Source organism: Neopsephotus bourkii, unplaced genomic scaffold (assembly GCF_033783945.1).
Source record: "Neopsephotus bourkii isolate Nb327-2 ecotype Australia unplaced genomic scaffold, CSIRO-AGI_Nbou_v1 NB_107, whole genome shotgun sequence".
In the NCBI taxonomy this organism is placed as follows: Eukaryota; Metazoa; Chordata; class Aves; order Psittaciformes; family Psittacidae; genus Neopsephotus; species Neopsephotus bourkii.
The window spans coordinates 13,437,564-13,462,196 of record NW_026900624.1 but is presented as its reverse complement, the minus strand read 5'-3'; the positions used below and the strand labels follow the sequence as shown (position 1 = coordinate 13,462,196).

The 24,633-nt window shown below is 44.4% G+C and overlaps 7 protein-coding genes and 1 pseudogene across 7 annotated transcripts in view; 3 read left to right on the top strand and 5 right to left on the bottom strand.

The window, feature by feature from the left end:
- The window catches only part of DDX47 (DEAD-box helicase 47), an 82,370-nt gene that overhangs the window by 56,153 nt on the left and 1,584 nt on the right, over nt 1–24,633 (bottom strand). The gene's annotated exons all lie outside the window — the stretch shown is intronic.
- LOC133213935 (histone H2B 1/2/3/4/6-like) lies at nt 1,287–1,883 on the bottom strand. The gene has a single exon (XM_061356540.1). It carries the CDS (start codon nt 1,881–1,883, stop codon nt 1,365–1,367), a length of 519 nt encoding a protein of 172 aa, XP_061212524.1. The 3' UTR covers nt 1,287–1,364.
- LOC133213927 (histone H2A.J-like) lies at nt 2,093–2,338 on the top strand (the record flags this gene model as incomplete). The annotated part of the gene is made up of 1 exon (XM_061356527.1): nt 2,093–2,338. A coding segment is annotated over one exon (246 nt), but the record flags the coding sequence as incomplete, so codon positions are not given.
- Nucleotides 10,755–11,330, bottom strand: LOC133213916 (histone H2B 1/2/3/4/6-like). The gene has a single exon (XM_061356515.1). It carries the CDS (start codon nt 11,328–11,330, stop codon nt 10,833–10,835), a length of 498 nt encoding a protein of 165 aa, XP_061212499.1. The 3' UTR covers nt 10,755–10,832.
- LOC133213907 (histone H2A-IV-like) lies at nt 11,561–11,993 on the top strand (annotated as a pseudogene).
- On the bottom strand, nt 12,089–13,810 carry LOC133216999 (histone H1.01). Its single transcript, XM_061362131.1, has one exon. The coding sequence runs from the start codon at nt 13,633–13,635 to the stop codon at nt 12,976–12,978; it is 660 nt and encodes a 219-aa protein (XP_061218115.1). The 5' UTR covers nt 13,636–13,810; the 3' UTR covers nt 12,089–12,975.
- LOC133217179 (histone H4) lies at nt 22,211–22,590 on the top strand. Its single transcript, XM_061362407.1, has one exon. It carries the CDS (start codon nt 22,220–22,222, stop codon nt 22,529–22,531), a length of 312 nt encoding a protein of 103 aa, XP_061218391.1. The 5' UTR covers nt 22,211–22,219; the 3' UTR covers nt 22,532–22,590.
- On the bottom strand, nt 23,536–24,143 carry LOC133217126 (histone H2A type 2-C). Its single transcript, XM_061362274.1, has one exon. The coding sequence runs from the start codon at nt 23,995–23,997 to the stop codon at nt 23,608–23,610; it is 390 nt and encodes a 129-aa protein (XP_061218258.1). The 5' UTR covers nt 23,998–24,143; the 3' UTR covers nt 23,536–23,607.

Below are 24,633 nucleotides of genomic sequence, written 5' to 3'. Positions count from 1 at the left end.
CTGTAGGTACTGGACATATACACAGAGGCTTGGAACGTACAAGCTTCAATTCTGAGTTTGCATTAAGACACTTGGAGAACAGATCTCTCAACTCCGTTTGAAGCTGCTGAAGAACAGGATGTGGAGGATACTTCTTCTCAGTGGACATGAAAATCTATTCTGAGAGGTCCCCATCAGCCTTCAAACTGAAATTAACTTTGATAAATTGGTGACAGATTTAAGAGAAGAGATCTGGTGTTTGCTTGTGTACCTGTACTAAGAAACAACATGTAGTCAGTACTAGAGAGACCTACTTTTGTGATTCTGTGATCCCTTTATGAACACAGAATATGCTTGAATTTCAGGATTCTTTGATCCAGTTTGAGGGAAGGTGATAATGGCTTTAATTTCCATCTAAAGCAATATCTAATGCTGCTGTAGATGCAAATTTTCAGGGAGTCAGAGAGTGATTCAGAAAGCCTTCAGTCTGAGCCTGAAAGACTTTAAGGCTGATTAGTACCTTTATGATAAAATCCAATAGCTTACAAATTTCTCACCCACGCTGGTTAGTTTCTTAGTCTTTAACAGCTTTAATGCTATGAATGACCTCTGATCTAGGAGGGGGTCAGAGATGAAATGTTGTCTTCATTTTTTTTCCCCACAGGGAGAAGCTATGCAAAAAAATTTGTGGGTTTTTTTTTTTTTGGGTTTTTTTTTTTTTTTTAATCACATGCACAGTAGAATTATTAAGAAAATTGATGGAGTAACTTTTAGAAAGGACTTCTGTGCAGTATCGATCACTGTGCTCCTGGTAACAACTTATTAAGATGAATTGCACTTTTTACTACATAAATTATTTTACAGTAGAGTACACTGGGGACACATCTCATTTTGATACAAAAAATAATAATAATAAAAAAAGACCGAGCACCATCAAGTGGCAAATGTTATTATAGCAGCTAAAAAGCTGCACATGCATAAATTCCCATTATTAATAATTTTACTTCCTGACTTTTAACATTCAATTCACAATGCACACAGCATGAACAGGCTTAAAACAGCAATGTATTGCACAAGAAATACAACACTCTAAACAGTGATCTGTAATAACTTCATAAATCAATTATTGCCTGGAAGTACAATTTAAACAAAAAACGTAAAATCTTTAGTTATAGCAAGTAATTTGATGCCCAGATAAAGTATGTTCCCCAACACAGAAAACTGGGAGAATGTTTTGTCACAATCCGAAGCAGCACTTGAAAACTTACTTCAAGCTAAAGTTCCATTAAAAACTACTAAAGGCTAACTTGACTGGACAGCCCTTTTATTGAAAATGTGGGTGCCTCTTAAAAGAGCCTATGGATTAAAAATGCCAGTGAGATGTTTTACTTGGAGCTGGTGTACTTGGTGACAGCCTTGGTGCCCTCAGAAACTGCATGCTTCGCCAGCTCACCCGGCAACAGGAGCCGTACAGCCGTCTGGATCTCCCGAGAAGTGATGGTGGAGCGCCTGTTGTAGTGTGCCAGGCGCGAGGCCTCGCCAGCAATGCGTTCGAAGATATCGTTGGCGAAGGAATTCATGATGCCCATGGCCTTGGAGGAGATGCCCGTGTCGGGGTGCACCTGCTTCAGCACCTTGTACACGTAAATGGAGTAGCTCTCTTTGCGGCTCTTCTTGCGCTTTCTGTTGCCCTTCTTCTGGGTCTTAGTCACCGCTTTCTTGGAGCCCTTTTTGGGCGCAGGCGCGGACTTTGCTGGCTCAGGCATTCCAACAAGCACTCGTGTCAGAGCTACCCAGTGCAAGAACTGAAAGAGCCGGGAAAGCAGCGCAGTGTACTGATCCGGGGGCCACATCCTTATAGCACGCTCTTGCAACTGAAGCAGCCTTCCCGTTGCCTCTATCATTGGTGAACAGCGTAACAAAACGTCATAACGCGCCTGTGCCCGACTGCTATTGGTTAGAATTCGATTCAGCTCCTGATTGGCTGCGCAGAGAAGACTTACTTCTCAGCCTATCACTGAAGGGGCGGGGCGGGAGGATGAGACTATAGCTGAGGAGCGCCGTCACTTTTCATTGTTGCGGTGCTGGGCGCTCTTAGCGCTGGCAGGCTTAGAGAGTGGAAGTGTCCGGGCGCGGGAAGCAGGGCGGGGCGGTGCGTGCCAAGGCCAAGGCCAAGTCGCGCTCGTCGCGAGCTGGACTGCAGTTCCCCGTGGGCCGCGTCCATCGCCTGCTGCGCAAAGGCAACTATGCGGAGGGGGTGGGCGCCGGCGCCCGGGTGTACCTGGCAGCCGTGCTGGAGTATCTGGCGGCCGAGATCCTGGAGCTGGCGGGCAACGCGGCCCGCGACAACAAGAATTGAATCACTGCAGTTTTCTTTGTTTCTGATAAATGTAATTACAGGCATGTAAGCTGTTTTTTTCTTCAGGCCTTATCTATGCAGTTTTATCTGATTTTCTGTGGTAGAGAGTTAGTTTGATTAATATTAATTCTTACTTGTAAATTTGCTCCCTGTTGGGAGGGGATTACATTTTTTTTACTGTTTTGGGAAATCTTCATTTTAATATCAGTAGTACGGTTACATTTGTGTATGGGAGTGAAGTAAACATTGCTCCTTCTGAGGAGTAAGTGAGCTCTAGCTTTTTTTCATATGTTCTATGTAATATTTAATAGTGAACAATATAAAACAAATGCTTTGTATCAACCTACTTTGTTTTCCTGTCTCGTTGCAGACTGTCAAACAGTAGTTGATTACTATTCAACTCAGGGCAACTTGTGATTTTCAAACTCTGGTGGTGCAAAGCACAGGCAAACCCCCAAACCCTGAGGAAGCTGGTTGTTCCTCACTGGCCCAGAACCAATTCTTTAACAAAAAGATCCATGTTCCCTGCCTTAGTTTACTTGTTATTTTCCGTTTTGCATTGTGTATTAATGTTACTAGGTAAGAGATTTGGTACTGGTTTTCTCTAGCAGTTAATTGTAGCGTACCGGTGAAGGATTTCACGCAGGGCAGGGTTACCAATGTTTTTATCAAGCTGCTTAATGTGACATGCTACCATGGTGATGGCTGCTGTATTTTACTGCGAAGTGGACTATTGCTTTTAATTTTCTTCCGTTTCTGGTACTAGTGCCTGAATTCAGTATCTTCTATATGAGGGCTGGGGTGTTTCAAGTTCCCTTCTCGTTTTAGAAGGTATATGGCTCTTTAAAGAGCTGCTGCTGTTCCTGCATTGTTGCCTCGAAGTTGTTTCTGTGCTGTGGGGCTGCCTTACTTGTTTCCATTGGGCTTTTATGTCGGTGGTTTTTTTTCTTTTTTTCTTTTTTTTTTTTTTTTGGTGTGTGTTTGTCTTTTTTGCCCTTTGTTTTTTTTTATTTATTCTTTTTTTTTTATTAGTATTTTTCTTCTGGTTTTAGTGGAGTTCTCGTCTGCTTTTTGGCCTTAAAATCTTATGCAGGCTGCTGGCTGCGGTAGCTGCTGGCTTCTTGACTTTCCTGGGGCTATTTTCTGCACTTCATAGGGGTGGATATGGCCTTAATGATGAGCTCTGTGTGACCAGAGCAACAGGAGTGGTTTCCAACGTGCCCACAGATTTCCCCATCTCTGTCCTTTAGAATAAGGAAGAGCGATGTGGGCTAACATATATGCGCACTTGGTATTCATTGAGTTCAGCTTCTCTAAAACTGAGTCAGTAATAAGCTCACCCATTTTTTCTCCCCTCTATTTGGTATACCTAACAAAACTGTTCTCTGCGTACCAGAATCACTGGGGATTGTAGCAAAAACCGTGAAGTCCCTGGCTACGTGTGTCACCTCAAAGCTGTCTGAAAGAATTTAAATTCTAGTTTTCAGACTGTAGGAACTTCCAAGCAGACAGTATTTCAGATTGCTTTCTCTTGCAAATGAATGCTCTGGTATCAGCAGCACAAACACACTAATGCCAGATTTAGAGTATTCATTATTATTTTTGTAGTTATTACTTTTATATCCTTATTATAGAGTGCATTTAAGCACTATATATTCCATCTAATTTCTCTATCTGGGATCTGGCTATGTGAGGTCTAAACTGAAGGGCCACAAGACCAAGTAATTGCTGCACAGGTAGACGCTTTTATGAAGATAATACTTAAAGGTGCTTTACTAAAATTTAGGGTAAGCGGGTAGATAGTTTTGAAAATATGTGTGCATATACAGTGTGAGAGTGTGAAGATCTGCAGCCTCCTGCAAGCTCCACAGATGGATTCGTGGTTACTTTTTTAACATTACCTAGTTTTTACTACAGCAGAATGGGAGAGGAAAGTGGAAATGCCTGCCATCAAGAGACAGAGAAATCTACTTCTTCCAGCCCATGAATGGGACCACTTAACGACTCTGAGGAGCCGGCGCTTCGAGTGCCCCAGCAAAAGATAGCTGGTACCCGTCCCCCACACCTACCTCAACCCCAGAAGGTCAGGCTCCCCATTCTTCTTCCCCAGTCGCCCTTGGGGAAAGCGGGGCGTGCTCTGTTTTGTCTGGATTGAACAGTTGTCTACACTTTGAAATGAATTATGTAGGAATTTTCTTTCTTCGCTGTGCGTTTTATTCCTGGAGTGAGGGAAGCAGAAAAAAGAATCAAAACACTAGAAGGGTTTTTAATATCTTTTAAGCAGCATGGGATTTACTGTGCGATTTAAACCCAAGAGTTTAATTTGGGTATGCTAACAGAAGGAGACCTCAGGCTCCTCGCTGAGTCAATGCAGTGGGTGGTGGATGATGGAGCGGACAGTCTCCCCTAGGAAGCCTCGTTTCTTCAGATGACGAAACCCTCTGGGTTTATAGGTAGGTCCGTGGCAAGCTGAGACTTTTCTGAGCCCCGTGTTGGTGCTAGAGATGGGGATTGAAGGAGTGATCTGCCTCAAAAGGCCACTCTGCTCTGCGGCATCTTCCGACCCTCGTTCGCTGCCATAGACTCCTGGGAACCACAGGGAGAGGCAAAGAAAAGGGTCGGATGTCTCCGAGAAGGGCAGAGTATTTTTCAGGACTTCAAAATCCTTTACACTTTTCCATTGTTTGAGGTGGTTTTAACTCTTTCATTGTCAAGAAATAAACCTGTAGGATAAGTGGAGCCCATATTATTCAGTTCAGAGAAATGCTGTAATTCCGTCCCAGGCCTTTCGAACCTTCCCCATGTCCCTTTTATGTCATTTTATACCCTATGCTATTTCCTGCTGAGAAATACATTCTCTCATGCAAATGTTATCAGATGGGAAATGCTGTAAAAGAAAAAAAAAAGTAAACTACTTATCTGCCTTCATGGTGTTGTGTAAAGTGCTAATCGCTCTGATCAACTGTATCAGCATTTCAGAAGCGCTTATTGTTGGATTTTTGTCCAGTCGATAAATGCACAATTAGAAGCTGCTATTGTAAGCCTGAAGTACAACACATACACATCTCAGGGGAGGGGTTGCATGACATTTAAGTATCTGTCAAGGCTAAAACTCCAGGAGCTAAATATGCCTCACACCCCTGTAACCATTTCACTTCTTCAAAGAGAGCTGTACTAGCAATTTCTAAAGGCAGAGTTTAAAAGCCCCTGTATGTAGGGAGCAGAACCGATTCATATAAATTGTTTGGGTTTCCTGAGCCAGCTGAGCTGAGCCCAGGCACCCAGGGCTGCCTGCAGTGTTGTCGGTCCAGTCTTGCTGGTGCTTGGAGCACAGGAGGAGATAGCTGTTATAAAAGCCATATTTCAATGTGCAGAAACATTGAGGCTTTGTGATTCCTATGGTAATACTTTTCCTCTTTCCTGAGCGAGATGATTAAAAATGCTAACCTTGCTGGGCCCCGAGCGTACGAGGCAAAATACCCCCAAACCTACCATGTGGAGTGTTCAGACTGTTTTACTTTTCAGTTGCTGCTACTTGCTAGAAAAGGAAAAGAATGCATATAAGTGACATAAGAAGTTTCACCATAGCTTCGGTGCTGCACAAAGGTAGCGTAAAATTCTCCACTCTGATGTTCAAATTTCAGCAGTAACTCTCCAAGTGTGCCCCCTTCTTTTTCTTTTCTTTTTTTTTCTTTTTTTTTTAATTCTTTCTTCCATTTTCTTACCTCCTTTTCAAGCACAAAATCTACATGCTATGCAAGTAGGACTAAAGTATAAAAAATATTGTGGATTTTATTGGTGATTAAAATTCCATGGTGTTCTGATACTCCTTTCACACACAAAATGCTTATTTTCTAGTTTAAAAATACGAGTATGTCTAGACTTCTGTGTTAAAAATTAATTGAGGACCTTTGTCCCTAATATGTAGTACCACTTTTTTTACAAGGAATAATTTTGGAACAACCTCTCTATCTGGACAGGCTATTAAATAATTCTTTGCAGTCACCAAAGAAACCCAAACCAAACCCTAAAAAAAAAATCTTCCACCTACATAGGCCTCTGATTCTGTGATCCCAGTCCGAGGAAGGAGCCAAACCTGCTCGTTGTAGTGTTTCTTCCTTGTAGGTGTGTGAGCTGGGAAGCTAGAAAGGTTGTTCCCAGCTGCATTCCCCTTCACTTCCGACTCTTCTCTCCAGTGAGGTATGTGTCACATCTTGACCTGAACTGTGCTCCGATGCAGCACAATCCTCCAGGCCCATTTTCATTCCTGGCCCAAAGCATTATATCCAGGTGTGTATAGGACTGAATCTTTTTCCCTTGCTGCAGCTAATACTGTCTCCCTCAATCCTGATTATTTTTTAAATATATTCTTTTATACTAAAACTGAAAAAGAAAGTCTCTGGGAAACCAACATTGCAATAATTTATAATCTCTGCATATTAGGAAAAAACAATTTCATAAATAGGTGGGAAGATATTGATTTTATCAATAAAAATAAAAAAAAAAAAAGGCAGGAAGGAGTATAAAATTGCTAAATCCAGTCTGTGATTTGTTCAGGTTGTGGATAAGATATAGCATCTACTTCATGTTTCTGATTTTCTGCTCAGTCAGTTATTTGTTCGCCCAGCTGATGTATTTCACTTTTGCAGAAACAAACTCACACTTTTAATGATTAAAATGATGAATGAGAAATACAACTTTTTCTGTAGGGTGTGCTGATCTAGAAGAAACAGAAATCTGCAAGAATGCTACTAACATCATAATTCTGTTACAAAAAAGACAAGGGAACTTTTGTAGCTGTTTGGATCGTTTCTCAGGATTCTTTATGGCTAATTATTTGATACAGGACAAAACTAAAGTAACTCTGATAATCTGATATACCAGAAAAGTTGCTAATATTAAACCGAGTATTTTGACAAATATACTTTGACAAAAATAAATGTACCCTGTATTTCAGTCGCTGTGAATGAAGAGGTATTTTGAAGATAGATATGGAGGGCAGGTAAAGACACAACACAAAGAGCCTGTTCATAGATTATGTATTTTAGCATTTTCCAGTGCTGAGAACTATTAGGATTAATAGCCTTAATTAACACTAGTAGATAAAATAATTGAAGCCTTAGGTCACTGAGAGTAAACTTTTTGGTAAAACGAATGCTGCTAAGACAGAATTAGATGAATCTGTCAGATATGAGTGAAATAAAGAAGATAAGGACCAAGGAAACAAATCCAAGAGAATGAGATAACTTCAGAACAGCCCAGCAATCAAGGAAGCCAATAAGAAATCAAGAGACCACTAACCAGAATTAAGGGCTTGCACTTGGGGATTGAGTGCTGGGTGGCACAGGTATAATTGGGGGGTGTGATGTGCAGTAGAGGTCTCACTTGGGGCATCCACCTTGAGCTGCTCTGCATGTTGGATAAATAAACAACTTATTTACGCTGTGGACTGGGGACTCACGTTCTTCAAGGAGGAACCTGGGGATAAGCCCTGTTGAGGGGGCATCTGCATAATTCCTACCATGGTCTGGGTGGCTGCAACATAATTCCTACTACACTGGGATGATGTATTTGAAAACTGTGCCATCTTACTGTTGCTGGTGATGTTATTTGGGCAGAGTGAATTTCAAAATACAAGGAACACTGCTTTGAACTGAGTAGGGAAGAATACTAAAGAATATGAATGAGTGAAGAATATGCAGTTATATAATTTTATATTCACAATATTTTATTCATTCATTTTGAACACATCCTCCTGTATAATTAAATTGTTTTTTGTTACTCTTGCTGAGACTAAATTCTACTACTTTTGCCTCTGATGAAAAGAAAAAGTACACCAAATTTTCCACAGTAGTTGATTCTTTTTTTTATTTTTTTAGTTTTTACATTTGAGATAGTTTGGTCTCAGCATGGACAGAAAAATAACAAATGTGTTAGAATAAGATCTGATGATGTGTGTGCACAGGTTGAAATCCTATGCCTACATTACAGACCCCTAATATTTTCTTATCATTCATACTGACATTGAAAGAAGTAAAATTGCCTTTTCTGTGAAGAGTTTCATAAACATGGAAATAATCTCACATACCAAAACAGACCTTTTTTTTTTAGAAAATAAGGATACTTGGAATTTACTGTGTGTCATGGCTTAAGCACAGCCAGTAACTCGGAACCACACAGAGGCACAGCTGCTAGTTCACTCTCCTCCCTCCTTCCTCCCCTGCTTTCGTTGGTTTGGGGGGAATCAAAAGAATGTAAACTCATGGCTTGAGATAAGAGCAGTCCGATGACTGAACTATAACACAAAACTATTACTACTACCACCAACAGTAATGATATGGGAAATCACAAAGGGAGAGAATATAAAAGTAAAAAGGGAAGGGGAAAAAAAAAAAACAACAAACCCACAAGAGATGCTCACCATCTGCTGACCGATACCCAGCCCAATCTGAGCAGCAATCTGGGCCTTCCAGGTAATTCCACCAAGTTTATATACCGGGCATGATGTGGTATGGAATACCCCTTTGGCTAGTGTGGGTCAGGTGTCCTGTCTCTACTTCTTGTGCCCCTCTTCACTGGCAGAGCATGGCACTCTAAAAGTACTTGATCAGAGTAAGCATTACTTAGCAACAACTAAAACATCAGTGTGTTATCAGTATTGTTCTCAGACTAAAGCTGAAAACAGCACTGCACCAGCTACAAAGGGGACGAAAAATAATAGCTACAGTTGAACTCAGGACATTGTGAAAGCTGTTTTGAGAGCAATGAACTGTGCACCACAGAGCGTACAAAACCAGGAAAGGCAAAAGGAATGCAGACTGATTCCTGAACTGGGAGGCCAAAAGGCACCACTGAGATCTTCCTTTTATTCAGGTAACAGTAATGCCCTCTGATAGTTGTAGTTAAAACTACAGCATTTTTTTTTTTATACATGTATTTTATTTTTTAGGACAACATAACTGAATTTGTCTTTTACGTGTCTACAGAGAATAAAAGCCACTCACAAATTATTCTCGTGATCATTACCCATATCAGAAGATGAGCACTTTTGGTATATATTTTCAAGAATTCCTTTCTAGTGACCCATGCTTTCCCTTAAAGAAAAAAAAATAAAAATCTAGAGACTGGAATATTCCACGGTTCATTCATCTCTGTAGGTATTGGACATATATACAGAGGCTTGGATCGTACAAGCTTCAATTCTGAGTTTGCATTAAGACACTTGGAGAACAGATCTCTCAGCTCCGTTTGAAGCTGCTGAAGAACAGGATGTGGAGGATACTTCTTCTCAGTGGACATGAAAATCTATTCTGAGAGGTCCCCATCAGCCTTCAAACTGAAATTAACTTTGATAAATTGGTGACAGATTTAAGAGAAGAGATCTGGTGTTTGCTTGTGTACCTGTACTAAGAAACAACATGTAGTCAGTACTAGAGAGACCTACTTTTGTGATTCTGTGATCCCTTTATGAACACAGAATATGCTTGAATTTCAGGATTCTTTGATCCAGTTTGAGGGAAGGTGATAATGGCTTTAATTTCCATCTAAAGCAATATCTAATGCTGCTGTAGATGCAAATTTTCAGGGAGTCAGAGAGTGATTCAGAAAGCCTTCAGTCTGAGCCTGAAAGACTTTAAGGCTGATTAGTACCTTTATGATAAAATCCAATAGCTTACAAATTTAGCCCACGCTGGTTAGTTTCTTAGTCTTTAACAGCTTTAATGCTATGAATGACCTCTAAATATAGGAGGGGTCAGAGATGAAATGTTGTCTTCATTTTTTTTTTTTCCCCAACAGGGAGAAGCTATGCAAAAAAAATTATTTTTTTTTTTTTTAAATCACATGCACAGTAGAATTATTAAGAAAATTGATGGAGTAACTTTTAGAAAGGACTTCTGTGCAGTATTGATCACTGTGCTCCTGGTAACAACTTATTAAGATGAATTGCACTTTTTACTACATAAATTATTTTACAGTAGAGTACACTGGGGACACATCTCATTTTGATACAAAAAATAATAATAATAAAAAAAGACCGAGCACCATCAAGTGGCAAATGTTATTATAGCAGCTAAAAAGCTGCACATGCATAAATTCCCATTATTAATAATTTTACTTCCTGACTTTTAACATTCAATTCACAATGCACACAGCATGAACAGGCTTAAAACAGCAGTGTATTGCACAAGAAATACAACACTCTAAACAGTGAACTGTAATAACTTCATAAATCAATTATTGCCTGGAAGTACAATTTAAACAAAAAACGTAAAATCTTTAGTTATAGCAAGTAATTTGATGCCCAGATAAAGTATGTTCCCCAACACAGAATGGGAGAATGTTTTGTCACAATCCGAAGCAGCACTTGAAAACTTACTTCAAGCTAAAGTTCCATTAAAAACTACTAAAGGCTAACTTGACTGGACAGCCCTTTTATTGAAAATGTGGGTGGCTCTCAAAAGAGCCTTTGGATTTAAAATGCCAGTGAGATGTTTTACTTGGAGCTGGTGTACTTGGTGACAGCCTTGGTGCCCTCAGAAACTGCATGCTTCGCCAGCTCACCCGGCAACAGGAGCCGTACAGCCGTCTGGATCTCCCGAGAAGTGATGGTGGAGCGCTTGTTGTAGTGCGCCAGGCGCGAGGCCTCGCCAGCAATGCGTTCGAATATATCGTTGACGAAGGAATTCATGATGCCCATGGCCTTGGAGGAGATGCCCGTGTCGGGGTGCACCTGCTTCAGCACCTTGTACACGTAGATAGAATAACTCTCTTTACGGCTCTTCTTGCGCTTTTTGTCGCCCTTCTTCTGGGTCTTAGTCACCGCCTTCTTGGAGCCCTTTTTGGGCGCAGGCGCGGACTTTGCTGGCTCAGGCATTCCAGCAAGCACTAGTGTCAGAGCTACCCAGCGCAGGAACTGAAAGAGCCGGGAAAGCAGCGCAGTGTACTGATCCGGGGGCCACATCTTTATAGCACGCTCTTGCAAATGAAGCATCCTTCCCGTTGCCTCTATCATTGGTGAACAGCATAACAAAACGTCATAACGCGCCTGTGCCCGACTGCTATTGGTTAGAATTCGATTCAGCTCCTGATTGGCTGCGCAGAGAAGACTTACTTCTCAGCCTATCACTGAAGGGGCGGGGCGGGGAGACGAGACTATAGCTGAGGAGCGCCGTCACTTTTCATTGTTGCGGTGCTGGGCGCTCTTAGCGCTGGCAGGCTTAGAGAGTGGAAGTGTCCGGGCGCGGGAAGCAGGGCGGGGGGGTGCGTGCCAAGGCCAAGTCGCGCTCGTCGCGAGCTGGACTGCAGTTCCCCGTGGGCCGCGTCCATCGCCTGCTGCGCAAAGGCAACTATGCGGAGGGGGTGGGCGCCGGCGCCCCGGTGTAGCTGGCAGCCGTGCTGGAGTATCTGGCGGCCGAGATCCTGGAGCTGGCGGGCAACGCGGCCCGCGGCAACAAGACGACTCGCATCATCCCGCGGCACTTGCAGCTCGCCATCCGCAATGACGAGGAGCTCAACAAGCTGCTGGGCAAAGTGACGATTGCACAGGGTGGTGTGTTGCCCAATATCCAGGCTGTGCTGCTGCCGAAGAAGACCGACAGCCACAAAGCCAAAGCAAAGTAAACATAAGGCTTTCCCTTGTGCTGCACGTTTCCAGTCAAAAGCTCTTTTCACAGCCACCCACAAAATCATGAAAGTGCTCACTTAGCCATAGTATAATTACCCCACCTTACATGAACTACTCAACCCGTGTTTTGTCTTACATTCTCTATGTTTATTGACAGTGTTTTTGGCTTGGTGGTAAAAGCAACGATTTCCACGTTTTCATTAACACAAAGTGCCAAAACTTCCTCCCAAAGCAAGTTCTTTCTGGTGTGGGGTATCTCGTGTGGTTCTTACGCCAGAGAGCATAGGAAGATCATTTTGGCCAGAGCTCCCGTCCCTTCTCCCCTCTTCCGCGTTTTTCTTCTCCGAGAGGGGCTGGAACAGCACGAGAGGGACGAGGCATAATCTTCGGGAAGGGAGGGGGAAAGGGCGGAGGAAGGGGCAGTGGGCAGGGCGCCCCGCTGGCCAATCCTTGGTCTGGGCGGGCTTTTTCAATACTTTAAGCCCTTTCTCAAGGGGGAACAAAAGGAAATGGAGCGCTCAGGGCTATTTTCGGGTCTCCGAATTAAAAACTCTCCCCTCCTCCACCAAACAGGCAAAATCATTTAAGAGAAATAATACAATAGATTAGACATGGCTCAGTAGTAGCTTGCCTGCCATTACTATCGCTTTTGTTACAAAATATAACCTTAAAAAAAACCCCACCCAACAAATCCCATACATCAGATTTTTATCAAATAATTATAAAATATTGCTTCCTTGTAGTCAAACCAATTACTCGAGAAAAACAGATTTAAAACTACACTTCCCTAAAGCACCGCGTCATACCGTATTCGTTACCATTTCTTTCGGCAAACGTAACGGGGGTGGGAGAAGTAAGACAAAATTGACCTCTGAGGACTTACAAATTACTGGATCCTTGCTTCAAGTTACCCTCGGCCTCGGTGCCCCAGCTCCTTTAGAGAAAGCGTGGGTGGCTCTTAAAAGAGCCGTTGGATTACAAAATATGTAGAGCAGGACTCTTCTGGTATGATTTACTTTTTCTTGGGCGCTGTCTTCTTCGCCTTGGCCGCTTTTGGCTTGGCTGCCTTGGGCTTAGCTGCTTTGGGCTTCACCGATTTAGCCTTGGCGGGGCTCTTCGCTGCCTTCTTAGGGCGACCTGCCTTGGCTGCTTTCTTGGGGCTCTTGGCAGCCTTCTTGGCCGCAGCGGCCGCCGGCTTCTTAGCTTTCTTAGGGCTCTTCTTCACCGCCGCAGCTTTTTTAGGCTTCTTAGCGGCGCTTGCAGGCTTCTTGGCCGCTGGTTTTCTGGGTTTGGCTGCGGTCGCTCGCTTCCTGGGGGCCTTTTCTTTCACCTCTCCCGGCTTCTTGTTAAGACGAAAAGAGCCGGAGGCACCGGTGCCCTTGGTCTGCACCAGGGTACCTTTGTTGACGAGGCTCTTCAGCCCCAGCTTAATGCGACTGTTGTTCTTCTCTACATCGTAGCCGCCGGCAGCCAGCGCCTTCTTGAGCGCGGCGAGAGAGAGCCCCTTGCGTTCCTTGGAGGCGGACACGGCCTTGGTGATCAGTTCGGTGACGCTAGGACCAGCAGGCTTCCGGGCTTTGGAACCGCCCGCCGCTTTCTTCGGCTTCTTGGCGGAGGCCTTGGCACCGGGAGCCGGCGCGTCGGGGGCGGCGGCAGGAACGGTCTCGGACATCGCAGCGGCGGCAGCAGCGTCCTCTGCGGAGCAGGCAACGCAATTGGGCTGGCGAGGGTCAGCTGCTCGTATTTTTAGCGAGGAGCCGCTCGGTGATTGGTGCGTTGCAGAGCCCGCCTCTCTGTACGGCCGGGGAGCCCTTCGGTGTGCTCGATTTGTGTTTCTTTGGACTCACAAAAGTGTATTTTCCTCGGAATTTCTGCCACCAAATCGCCCCGTTTCCCTGGTGAGGTAGGAGAAGACAAGGTACTTGCGTTCGGGAGAGTTTCCAGCCGGAAACATGCAGGCTGAGGTAAAGGAGAGGCAATAAATCCCGTGTGCTGCTGCTGGAGAGACCTCTAAAGAGAGAAACTTTTGTTTTTCCTTGCAAATTAAAAATTTTCTTTTGACATAAATGTTACAGCAACTGCACAGTCTGATTCTTTAGAGGGTTTTCTTGGGGCCAAAGCTGAAATATGCCGGTTTAAAGCTAATTTGACAGTTTAAAGTGATTTTGAAGAGGAGGAAGTAACACAAACTCTTCTTTCAGCTTTGAATATGGATTAAGAACCGGTTCCTTTGACCATGTGTTTTACCTCCTAAAACGCTAAAGTCTACTGAAATAGTGCCTTCTAGTATCTCCTATTGCTTTTTTTATAGATTCATAAGCAATTTGTTAATATCTGGAGATTTATGAACATAGTGTTGTTTTATTATCGCTTCCTGGAATTTCAGTATAAGGGAGGCAGACTTACCCTCTTACTCTGCGTTGGGTGTTTTTTCTTTTGTTTGTTTTCAATATGAATTTCTGTACCAATTCTCAACTAGATGAAATTATTTGCTTTTCATGTTCCATTTCAGTTTCAAGTAAACAGTTATTTGATATCTGATGTTGCAAAACTGAAGCTTTGTAAAAGAAAACAACATCCCAAACTTCTGGTGATATTTACTGAAATTATATTTGTCTCTCTCGCAACTTAAGATGTTCAAGGACTAGCATAGCAGTTTAGTAGTTATGTTTTTCCTGTCTAGAGAGTGTTATCATGTTATGTATTTAATAGCAAGTTTAGTAGAATTTAAAATCATATCATCTGGAATTTTTTCTTTTCTAATGCATCTCTTAGAATTTGTCTACACAAAGGTTTATCTAAAGCCAATTCTGAATCCTCTTCCTACTCTAAGTAAAACTCATCTAATTCTTCCGTATGCATTTTATAGCAATCACTGAAATGAGAAAATGCTTTCAGGACAAAAACTAAAGCACTTTGTGATAACCTTTTGACAAGGGGAGTGGTAGGGCCATAGGTTGTTCCTAAAGAACCAGGAAGAATTCAGTCAGTATCGCTATCTGGTGGAAGGTGATTTAATATGCTTAACAGAGAAGAGCTCTTGAACAATATTTCATTAACCTGTGCCCGGCTATAAGCAAGTGTGGTATCCATTGCTTTTTCCAGTTATTTGAGAATCACAAAGACTACACTTCAGCCCTAGTGTCTGATTTCCTTTGATATTACCAGCTATAACATATAATATGAACTTAAACCATATTAGTAACTAAAACAAACTAGTACTAACTAGATTTAAGTACTAACTAGTACTTAAATCATATTAGTAACTAAAATTTCAGATTGTATGAATAAGAAGTTTTGAGCAAATGTAATCCTATTTCCACCTCATTGTTTTATTTACATGTGTATATAACATGAAAAAAATAGTTTGCTATAAAATTAGGTTTCAGTAAGTATGAAACTGGATAAATGCAATGAAGGGAAAAATTTCAACCAGCACCCTAGATGAAAAAAAATCGTTTAAAAAAAAAAAAAAAGTTGCAGGAAAAGTGCACCTGGGTGTTATAATGCTTCAATAGGAAGACAGATGGGAGAAGGGTAATCTTACTACTTTAAAGATCTTGCTTGTAACAGTTACACAACATAAGATAGGGATACAGGAATGAAATGAAGTTGAAGGGGATGGGGGTATTGAAGATATATCTTTACAGATTAGTAAAACTGAAGTAAAATAAATATATATCTTTTAAGTCTATGTCCTAGGTGTGTTTATAAATCAGTGAATGAGATTTTCTATTGACTTGACTACACAGTGAAATAAAGTAGCAATGCTGGGAGGAGATGACATTTAACAGATACCTAAGGCACTTCATAGCAGAGAGGCAGAGGAAAAAAGCTTAGACCTTGAAGTAATATGTCAGCAAAATAAAAACTCATATTGCCTATTCTTGTTATTTTGAACTTGTACATATTTACTTCAGTAACCTTCACTGTAGGAGCTTTAAATACTCCTGCCCCCAGTTGTGGCTTCACAGATTGTTTATTCACATTTATTGGTTGGATTGGCTGAAACTGGGATGGCTAAAATGCTCGCCATCCCAGTTGTATGCCTGGCTTTTCTCCCAGCACTTGATATCGTCTCCCAGTTCCCAACAGGGACAGCTAATAATATGTATAGCATCTTCTGATCTCCAACGGTTACAGTCTACTATCTTAAAAAAGTATAAAATGAAGTAACTAGAGAAATTTCCTGACACAGAGAGAAGCTCTGATCTTTCTTTTTTTCTAGTGGCTTTTCAGGAAAGATATGAAATAACTTTAGCCATGTAGAATTGCTGCTTAGAACATGTCTCCTTTTGTACATGAAAGAAATACATGCAGGAAAAACATTTTGGAAAGTTGAGGTGCATTTGGTGATTTAAAAAAGAGTTTGCTCCACAGTCAGGGCAGATTAGTTTAGAAGGCATGGGCAGATATACTCAGGCAAAGTAAAAAATGGAGTGTCAAAAGCCGGAATAGCAGTTTCACCTACAGATGAGCAAATGAGAAAAGGAGATAATCCTGTTTAGGTATAGGATGTTGTAGAAAGACTTTGTGAAGAAGGCGCCATGTAGATGCTGACGTGCAGTTTGGCTTTCCTAATGAGAATGGAGGGAGGTAGACTTCATCATTCATTAAAAGAGGAGAGGAGTGACATCAGGATCTCCGGAGCTACTTTTTTGAAAGAGCATCACTGTAATGTCTACTACATCTCAATTACTTCAATTCTTTCTACCTTGTGGGCACCCCAGCAGGCCACACTACATCAGAAACCTGCAAAGATTGCAATCTGAAGACTGCAAGTCACTTCCCTTCAGATACCCAGGTCTCTCCAACTTTTATATTTTAAGACTTCTTGGCATAAACAAGAAGACACAGGAACCACAGCCAAGGGCTGGCACTACACCTGAGAGCTATCGAACATTCCCATCTCCAGTTTAGGACCTGCTAGTACTCGTTCCTAAGAAAATGAACTCTGGGTTATATTTAGATATGTTTGCAGTAATGAGAGGTAGCGCAGTAGTTGTTCTTCTCAAGCAATTTTGTTAGGCGGCATTAGCATGAGAGCTAGCCACACCATGTGGCTAATGGGCTGCTTTACCTCCTGAAGGTGAGAGCCATGGTCAGTCAGACAGCTGGAGGAAGTACAGCTCTGCACCACAGTCACTCTCTTTCCTTCAAGTGACAATTTCCAGAGAGATTTAGGTGAGGAACTTTATATTATGTACTACACTCCTTGCAGACATGTTCCACAGGAAAGAAGTGTAAATACTCCCTGCAACCATGATTACACTCCTATTACAGTGTTACACCCATGCCTTACTTGCCTTCAGTGACTTCATCCTTCATCTGAGTTACAAATGTAATAACTTGTATGATCAAACCAGCCAGCACAGCTTAACAACTTTCAACCCTTAGCTAAGGAATTTTAAAGTGGTACATACCAAACTACAAACTTGCTGCAGCTCAGCAAACAAGCCTCTGCGTACGTAATACTATTGTTGCTGCTGTTGCTGTTGTTAAGGCTCCTAAGCTTACTGAGGCCACACAAGGCCTTTTAAATCCAGTGTATGGCTGAGCATCTGGAGTGGGCAGCACAAATAGGGTAGGGCAGCGGATGACTGTCCCTGTAGACTCAGCTTCCTGGAATGTTGCACTCTCCTCCCTGTACTCTTGTTTAAGGGTTGGGACATCTGTTGTGGCCTCCCTTCATCCTTGCCATGGCATGTCATTTGGATATTGAAAATCTATAGTCCAGAACCTGCACCTGTCCATAGTTAGGAGGTACTGGGAAGGATGCTTTTCCTCGGAAAGCAGAAAAAAAAAAACACAGGAAAAATGCAAGGAAACCCTTCCCAGAATGGCTGATGTGGAAAAAATATGTACTTTGTTGTCTAATATACAGTAGTTTACCAGGTTAACACATCTTTGTTTTTCTCACACACACGCAAATAAAAGGTCCTCACTGTCAGTCAAGTATCAAGGAACAAATTATTCATGCCTTAAAGTACTGTGGTTTTCTAAAACTAATCTAGGACACTTGGTAAACTCTCTTCTGAACCACCCTGGCATGCTTTGAACATTGTCATCAACCAGCGATTGAGGACAAACTGTCCATGGAAGGCAAGCAACATTAACAGAAGCTCCATTAGCCATGGCTTCCCAAAGAAAGAAACTGTTTCCTCCTGAATTGCCAGTGTCTCTCTTTCACCTGCATTTAGTAGTGAATTCCACCAAGAAGAGGTGCCATCACACTGTCCTTTCAGAGCATCCTCTGTCAGCACAGAAGCCTGGCTCCTCAGACCTGTGAGCAACTCATGCAGAGTGATGCTGAGCAGCTCACTCTTCCTCCCCACAGCACCCAGCACTTCTGTGTTTTCTGCCCTGCACTCTTTCTGATTGGTGTGGCAGTGCTCCCTGTGACTGCCAGTAAAAGCGCGGAAGCAACATGGCCTATCTGTAAGTCCCCTCCCGCTCCAGCCAGAACTACTTTTGGTATTTATGGAGGGATGCACAGCTGGTCTCCAGTCCACCATCTCCATGGCTGGTGACACCCAGCTGCTGATGTGACAGACTTCCAGGTACATTTGGGTTGGCATGCAACCCTTTCTTTTTGACAGACAGTGATAGTGGCACCCAGACAGAGTAGCCTGGACTTCTGTCATCGCTGAAAGCCAGAGCACTGTGTTACACACCGGGTTAAGATGCTCTCATTAAGTGATGCTGCCTTGCTGGTTTTGCTGAGAGGTGTGGGGCTGAAGCAGCTACTGGCTCCAGATAAAGCTGTTTGTGCCATCTTTTTAAAGCAGGAGTATCACAAGGTAATACTTGTGTTCCAGCGATATAGGCTGGCTGTCTTCCCACAGAAGGGATCAAAAAGGTTTTGGAAAGTTGTTTGGTGTGTAAGAGTGCTATGCCATATCTTATGTTTTTTACAGCACATGGTCTGTGGCTGGCAGTCCATGAAATGGTGCCAGAGCGCTGCTGTCCTTTGTTAGGATATCATCCAGATTGCTAGGGGCACTGGAAGGGCCAGCTGGTGCCCAGACATGCCCACAATATACAAATGAGGCCAGACACTTGGCACTCCTGCTGTCAGACAGTTAGGAAGTCAGAAATCTGGCTTTACAGGCTCATGGGAGTACGTGTGCACAGTGTGGGCACATTCAAGAAGGATATATTTTACCTAGTTTGCCTTCAACTTGCCATGTATAATCTGGTCCCAGAAAGAAGGCTTGCCTTCCATAAGTGTATTAATTCTAAATCTTGGTCTTCCTGACACTTTTTTTTTGTTTGTTTTGGACACTGAAAATGCACTTGAGTTGATGCATGCATGAAATAAGTAGAATAACAAGTATATCTTTGTGTGCTATTTGAGGTTAGTAGTTTATAACATCTAACATTTAATTGTGTGGTTAACAAGACTAGCATACAAGGCCAGCAACTAGCATACAAGGCCAGCAGTGAGCAGTTAGCAGCAAGGATCAGCCTGTGTCCAGAGGTATAGATATAGAGGTAGAAAGTAAAGAGAAACCAGCTGTGGGTTAAGGTTTATTCAAACTGCAATAGGAGACACCTATAAGAAAGGAAACTTAAAAGCCCAAATTACCCAAAGCTGTTGAGAAAAGGGCCTTCTAATCAATAAAGTAAATATTTGAGCATTTATGATAGTAACTGCCCAGATCTAATGCATGATCATTTACACAAACATGTTCCTGGAGTGGTGGTGGGAAGCAAATAAAGAAAAAAGCAATCAAAACCTTAGTATATGCAAAGGTGTAATCGGTGCTTGGTTTACTAATTCTTTAGAAGAAAACAAGCCTTTTGATGCTAGAGTATATGGGAAGGCTTGTATGGGTGACTCTTGTCACCAGTCACTAGATGGGGGCAGGAATTTTTCTTTCCATTTGACACAAATGAAAAGGTTCTTACACTTGAAAACTGGTTATAGGTTTGTTTTTTTTTTTTTTTTCTGTTGTGGTGGTTTTTGTTTGTTTAGGGTTTTTTTGTTTGTTTAGTTTTGTTTTTTTCAATTTTTCAGGATGTGCTTATTCTCCTAACATGGTGAATGGTCTTAGCTCTGTGGTTCTTGGAGTTTTGTGGGACTTTTTTGGTAACCTTCTTCTCTGTAAGGTAGAAGGGTCACTTCATCATGGTCCCTTCAATGTTGAAGGAGACACAAGATGTACTGGGCTAGTACTGGGGGGATGCAAGCTTTAAGTCTGGAAGAGGACAAAGTAAGAATACAAAGTGTAGAAGAAGAACTTGTTTCTGCAGCTCAGAGTATCAGCACGGCTCCAGAGTGGGGGTAAATGAATGAGCGAAAGGAATGGAACAGTCTTGAAATTGTGCTGCGTTTTGAATTGCATTCTGGAAAGAGACTTACGATCATAACACTGGAAGAACTGAATAGTTCACAGGAAACTCCCACCTGAGCCCATATCCCATCTGTGACAGAGGCCAGTAAAAAAAGAAAGAATGTAAGAGCAATAAGTGATATCAAAATGATCCTTTAGGTCCTAGTGATTTGTAGGCCAAGGACTCACCAAGTCAGAGGGGATGTCTTTGAATTAAGGAGCTTTAAGTATTTATTAATTGGGTTTTTTTTGACATAATGCATCTAATTTTTCATGCTTTAGGGTGTGGCTTTAGCACAACAAATTATAAAAGGTTGAGGAATAGGTACAACGGGAATGGTAGATGGACAAACGGCTGACGGACAGGTATACTACACGGAGTGTATGCCTTTCAGAGAAGAATGACACTTATATACAGTTAATTTCCTCTGTGTGTGTATGTAGAAAATGGTGCTGGAAAACATGCTTTCTATGGTGTAGATGAAGTAGGACAAAGTGGAAGCCAGCAAAGAGAGTGAACTTTCCCGCAGCTGAAGAGAGGTGAAGAAATGATAGCAGGGAATGACAAGTCATGTGAGAAAAAAAAAAAAACAAAAAGAAATCAGGTATCTTTAGGGCCAGGCAGGGGCATTTCTGTATAAAAAAAATCTGAGCTGAATAATGCTGGAGAAGAATGACCTCACCATTATATTTTTAGATCACATCACTCACACAGACCTTCCCTCCTGGAGTCACCGTAACGGAGGCAGAAGCAAATGCCAATGTCAGAGAGACAAAGGATTGTCAAAGTTCACAACAATCTCCCCGAGTCCTTCGTCTTGAAGGGCTCTCCTCTGTATCTGTGCGGATAATGGCATACTCAGCCATGATGAGGACAGGCAAATGTTCTATATTTGAATTATGCTAATCTCATAGCCACAGTAGGACCTGAGCTATGAAAGGGTAGACTGCAAGAATAGCCAGCAGATGAGCCATTTTGGGAGTCATAACGTCACACCAAAATAACAAAGAGAAATGTTGTCACTGGCAAAGGAAAAAACGTATTACATGAATGAAAAAGTATCTATCCACTAAGAATCACATCAGGCCTTTGAAAACATGAACGTAGCTGACATAGGCATTTTTGCTGTGCATTTGACATACATGACAAATTTAGACCCAGTTAGTAGGACTGATCTAAATAGAAATATGCTGCTTTCTAAAATGTGACCAGGATGTCTGGGACTTACTATGAAGCAACTCCACAGGCTTTTCTCCACAGGGAGAAAATAGAGTGCTTTTTCAACTTCTATAATGAAAAGGACGTTTGTGGACTTATTACTCTGAGTCAGGCATAGCCAGCTTTACCCTATTTCTGGTCTGAAGTAAAGACATAGACACGTTTTTCCTTATGCTTCAGTGCATGTAACATACAACCATAAGGCCACGGGGGTGACCTGTCAGTTCTTAAATTTAGCAGCCGGTTCTCAATATTACCATCGAGTCCTTCTGCTGTGACCTTAGAACTGATGAGAGATGGTCAACATGACCTTCGGAACGGTCCGCGGAGGAATCAAGGCAGTCCGGTACAAGATCACTGACGCTGTCGGCCCCTCAGAGAGGGAAGGTCTGTGCGCTCTCGCCCCGCCTTTGGGGGGAAGATGCCGGGAAACGGCGCTTCAGGGCCTCCGGGCTGAGGGATGGCGAGCGGGGCGGAGGCAGAGGCGGGGACCGGCGCGGCAAAGAAGGCCGGCGCCCGGGGGAGGGGCCCGAGAGCGGCGAAGGGCGAAAGCCCCGCCCCTCGGCGCGCACGCAGGGGGGGCAGGCGCTGCCCCCGTCAGCCGTGCCCGCCCCTGTTTCCAATCAGGTCGGATCCCAGCGTATAAAGAGCGCGGCGCGCCCAACTGCATTGTTTAACTTCGTTGCGGGCAAAGCAGCAGGATGTCGGGTAGAGGCAAAGGCGGGAAGGGGCTCGGCAAAGGTGGCGCTAAGCGCCACCGCAAAGTGCTGCGCGACAACATCCAGGGCATCACTAAGCCGGCTATCCGCCGCCTGGCTCGGCGTGGCGGCGTGAAGCGCATCTCGGGGCTCATTTACGAAGAGACTCGCGGTGTGCTGAAGGTCTTTCTAGAGAACGTGATCCGGGACGCCGTTACCTACACGGAGCACGCCAAAAGAAAGACGGTGACAGCCATGGATGTGGTCTATGCTTTGAAGCGCCAGGGGCGCACCCTCTACGGCTTCGGCGGTTAAAACTTTCCACTCCCGTGTGTACATTTCGCGAACCCAAAGGCTCTTTTAAGAGCCACCCAGTTTGTCTTTTGAAAGGGCTGTGTCGCCGTATTCGGTTTTCGTTTGTATCCCTTTTGTTTTTTGGCAGAGCTGTAGCCGGTGTGGTTTAACTTAATCTCGAGTTCGTAGTGTTCTGCGGCAACGCCGCTCTCCGGTTGTTTTCTTTCGACTTCGTTTTCGCCGCTTTTGTAGGAGCGTGCTCGGGGTGCTCTGCCGTGCAAGGCAAGACGCGGTGCTGGTTTGTGGCTTCCCGAAGCGCTTTGCCGGTGCCAAGGCGTCCTGGAAGCTGCTGGGGGCTGGAGGGTAAAGCCGGCTGCCTTTCAGCAGCAGCTTCGCTTTGAGCAAAAGCAGGACGAGGCGATCGTCTCTCATTCTGATGAAATAAAAAGGGGGTGAAAGCCGTCTCTTAACCCGCTAAGGTTGTCAGTACTCGCCAGCGGCAGTCCCTTTGCTTCCTCCCGCCCGCTTGCTCCTGAATGGGGTAAGGGCAGTGACGGCGCCGAATTCGCTTCAGCCGGCGGTTGCGGAAGGGGGCTCCGCGCTCCGGTGCGGGGGAAGGCGTATGTGTGGGCAGTGGAGGTCTGCCGGTACCTGCAGCCGGGCCGCATCTCTGGCGGGGAGCAGGCTAAACACGCTCACTCTCATAAGCCGCACCGGCCACGGTTGGATTCGGGCAACTCCACGTTCAGTTGAACTCGCGTTCCGCGGGCGCTCGCCCCACCAGCACCATCGCGTGAGTGGAAGGGTAACACAGCGCTCACCCGCCAGACGTGGTGACGGGCGGGACACACAAAAGAAAATGCATTTCCTTCCCCAGCCGTGCCTCAGCCCTCGGGGATAACTGCGCCGGGCGCCTGCAGACGGGAGAGGGTGGTCTCCCCCGCTATCCCCCCGACCCTCCACCCAAAAACGTGGGGATTCCACTTCCTGCTGCCTACTTAACAGCATTTCAAGCTCTTTCGCAAGGCTGTGGGTGGCTCTGAAAAGAGCCTTTGGGGTTCGCTTCGGTGGGCAGGAAATTTATCTGCACACGACTTTTACTTGCTCTTGGCCTTATGGCTCTCAGTCTTCTTGGGCAGCAGCACGGCCTGGATATTGGGCAGCACGCCACCCTGCGCGATCGTCACCTTGCCCAGCAGCTTGTTGAGCTCCTCGTCGTTGCGGATGGCGAGCTGCAAGTGCCGCGGGATGATGCGAGTCTTCTTGTTGTCGCGGGCCGCGTTGCCCGCCAGCTCCAGGATCTCGGCCGTCAGGTACTCCAGCACGGCTGCCAGGTACACCGGGGCGCCGGCGCCCACCCGCTCCGCGTAGTTGCCCTTGCGCAACAAGCGGTGGACGCGGCCAACGGGGAACTGCAAGCCTGCCCGCGACGAGCGCGACTTAGCCTTGGCACGCGCCTTCCCGCCCTGCTTTCCGCGTCCGGACATCTTCGCTTCTGGGTCTGTCGGTCGATACCAAACACCCACTACCAACGCAGAATTAAGACAGGTAAAGCGTCTGCGCCCTGACGCCAGCCCTTATATCGCTTCCCTTTGCGCGGCCGGAGGTTCCCGATAGGCCGATCCGCCTCCTCGCACAATACGCACCCAATAGCGCAGCGAATCTCATACCGACCAATCGCGAGGGGCACAGGCGCTCCCGAGGCGCCCAAGAATGAGGCGGGAGGGGCGGGCTTCCGCAGGCGGCTCCGCCCGGGCGCAACGGTCGCTCCCGCCGCCTCAGCTTGGACCCGGGGCGGACTGCGCACCCCGTATTTCCTGCGGTTCTTTACCCCTTTGTTTAAGTGCTTTGAATCGGGACGGCAAAGTGTGGGTTGGAGGGGGCAGAGGAGGAGGAAGAGGCAATGTGGCTGTGTCGGTGAGCGGGAGTGAAGTGGGTTGGCAAAGTGCTTCCTTTCCAACCCCCTCTCTCCCCCCCCCCGGTTCATGCTGGGCTTTTTCCCAGGGGTATAGTTGTGCTCCTTACCAACACTGCTTCAGCCCGGGAATTTTCCGATTTACAAAAAAATATGCACGATTTCTTGCGCCCCCTGCAAAAGACCCACAGCTCATTCCTTTCTAGCC

Excerpts from the sequence above, each read along its gene's own strand:
- LOC133213935 (XM_061356540.1), bottom strand. The coding sequence starts at position 1,883 with ATGATAGAGGCAACGGGAAGGCTGCTTCAGTTGCAAGAGCGTGCTATA.
- LOC133213916 (XM_061356515.1), bottom strand. The coding sequence starts at position 11,330 with ATGCTTCATTTGCAAGAGCGTGCTATAAAGATGTGGCCCCCGGATCAG.
- LOC133216999 (XM_061362131.1), bottom strand. The coding sequence starts at position 13,635 with ATGTCCGAGACCGTTCCTGCCGCCGCCCCCGACGCGCCGGCTCCCGGT.
- LOC133217179 (XM_061362407.1), top strand. The coding sequence starts at position 22,220 with ATGTCGGGTAGAGGCAAAGGCGGGAAGGGGCTCGGCAAAGGTGGCGCT.
- LOC133217126 (XM_061362274.1), bottom strand. The coding sequence starts at position 23,997 with ATGTCCGGACGCGGAAAGCAGGGCGGGAAGGCGCGTGCCAAGGCTAAG.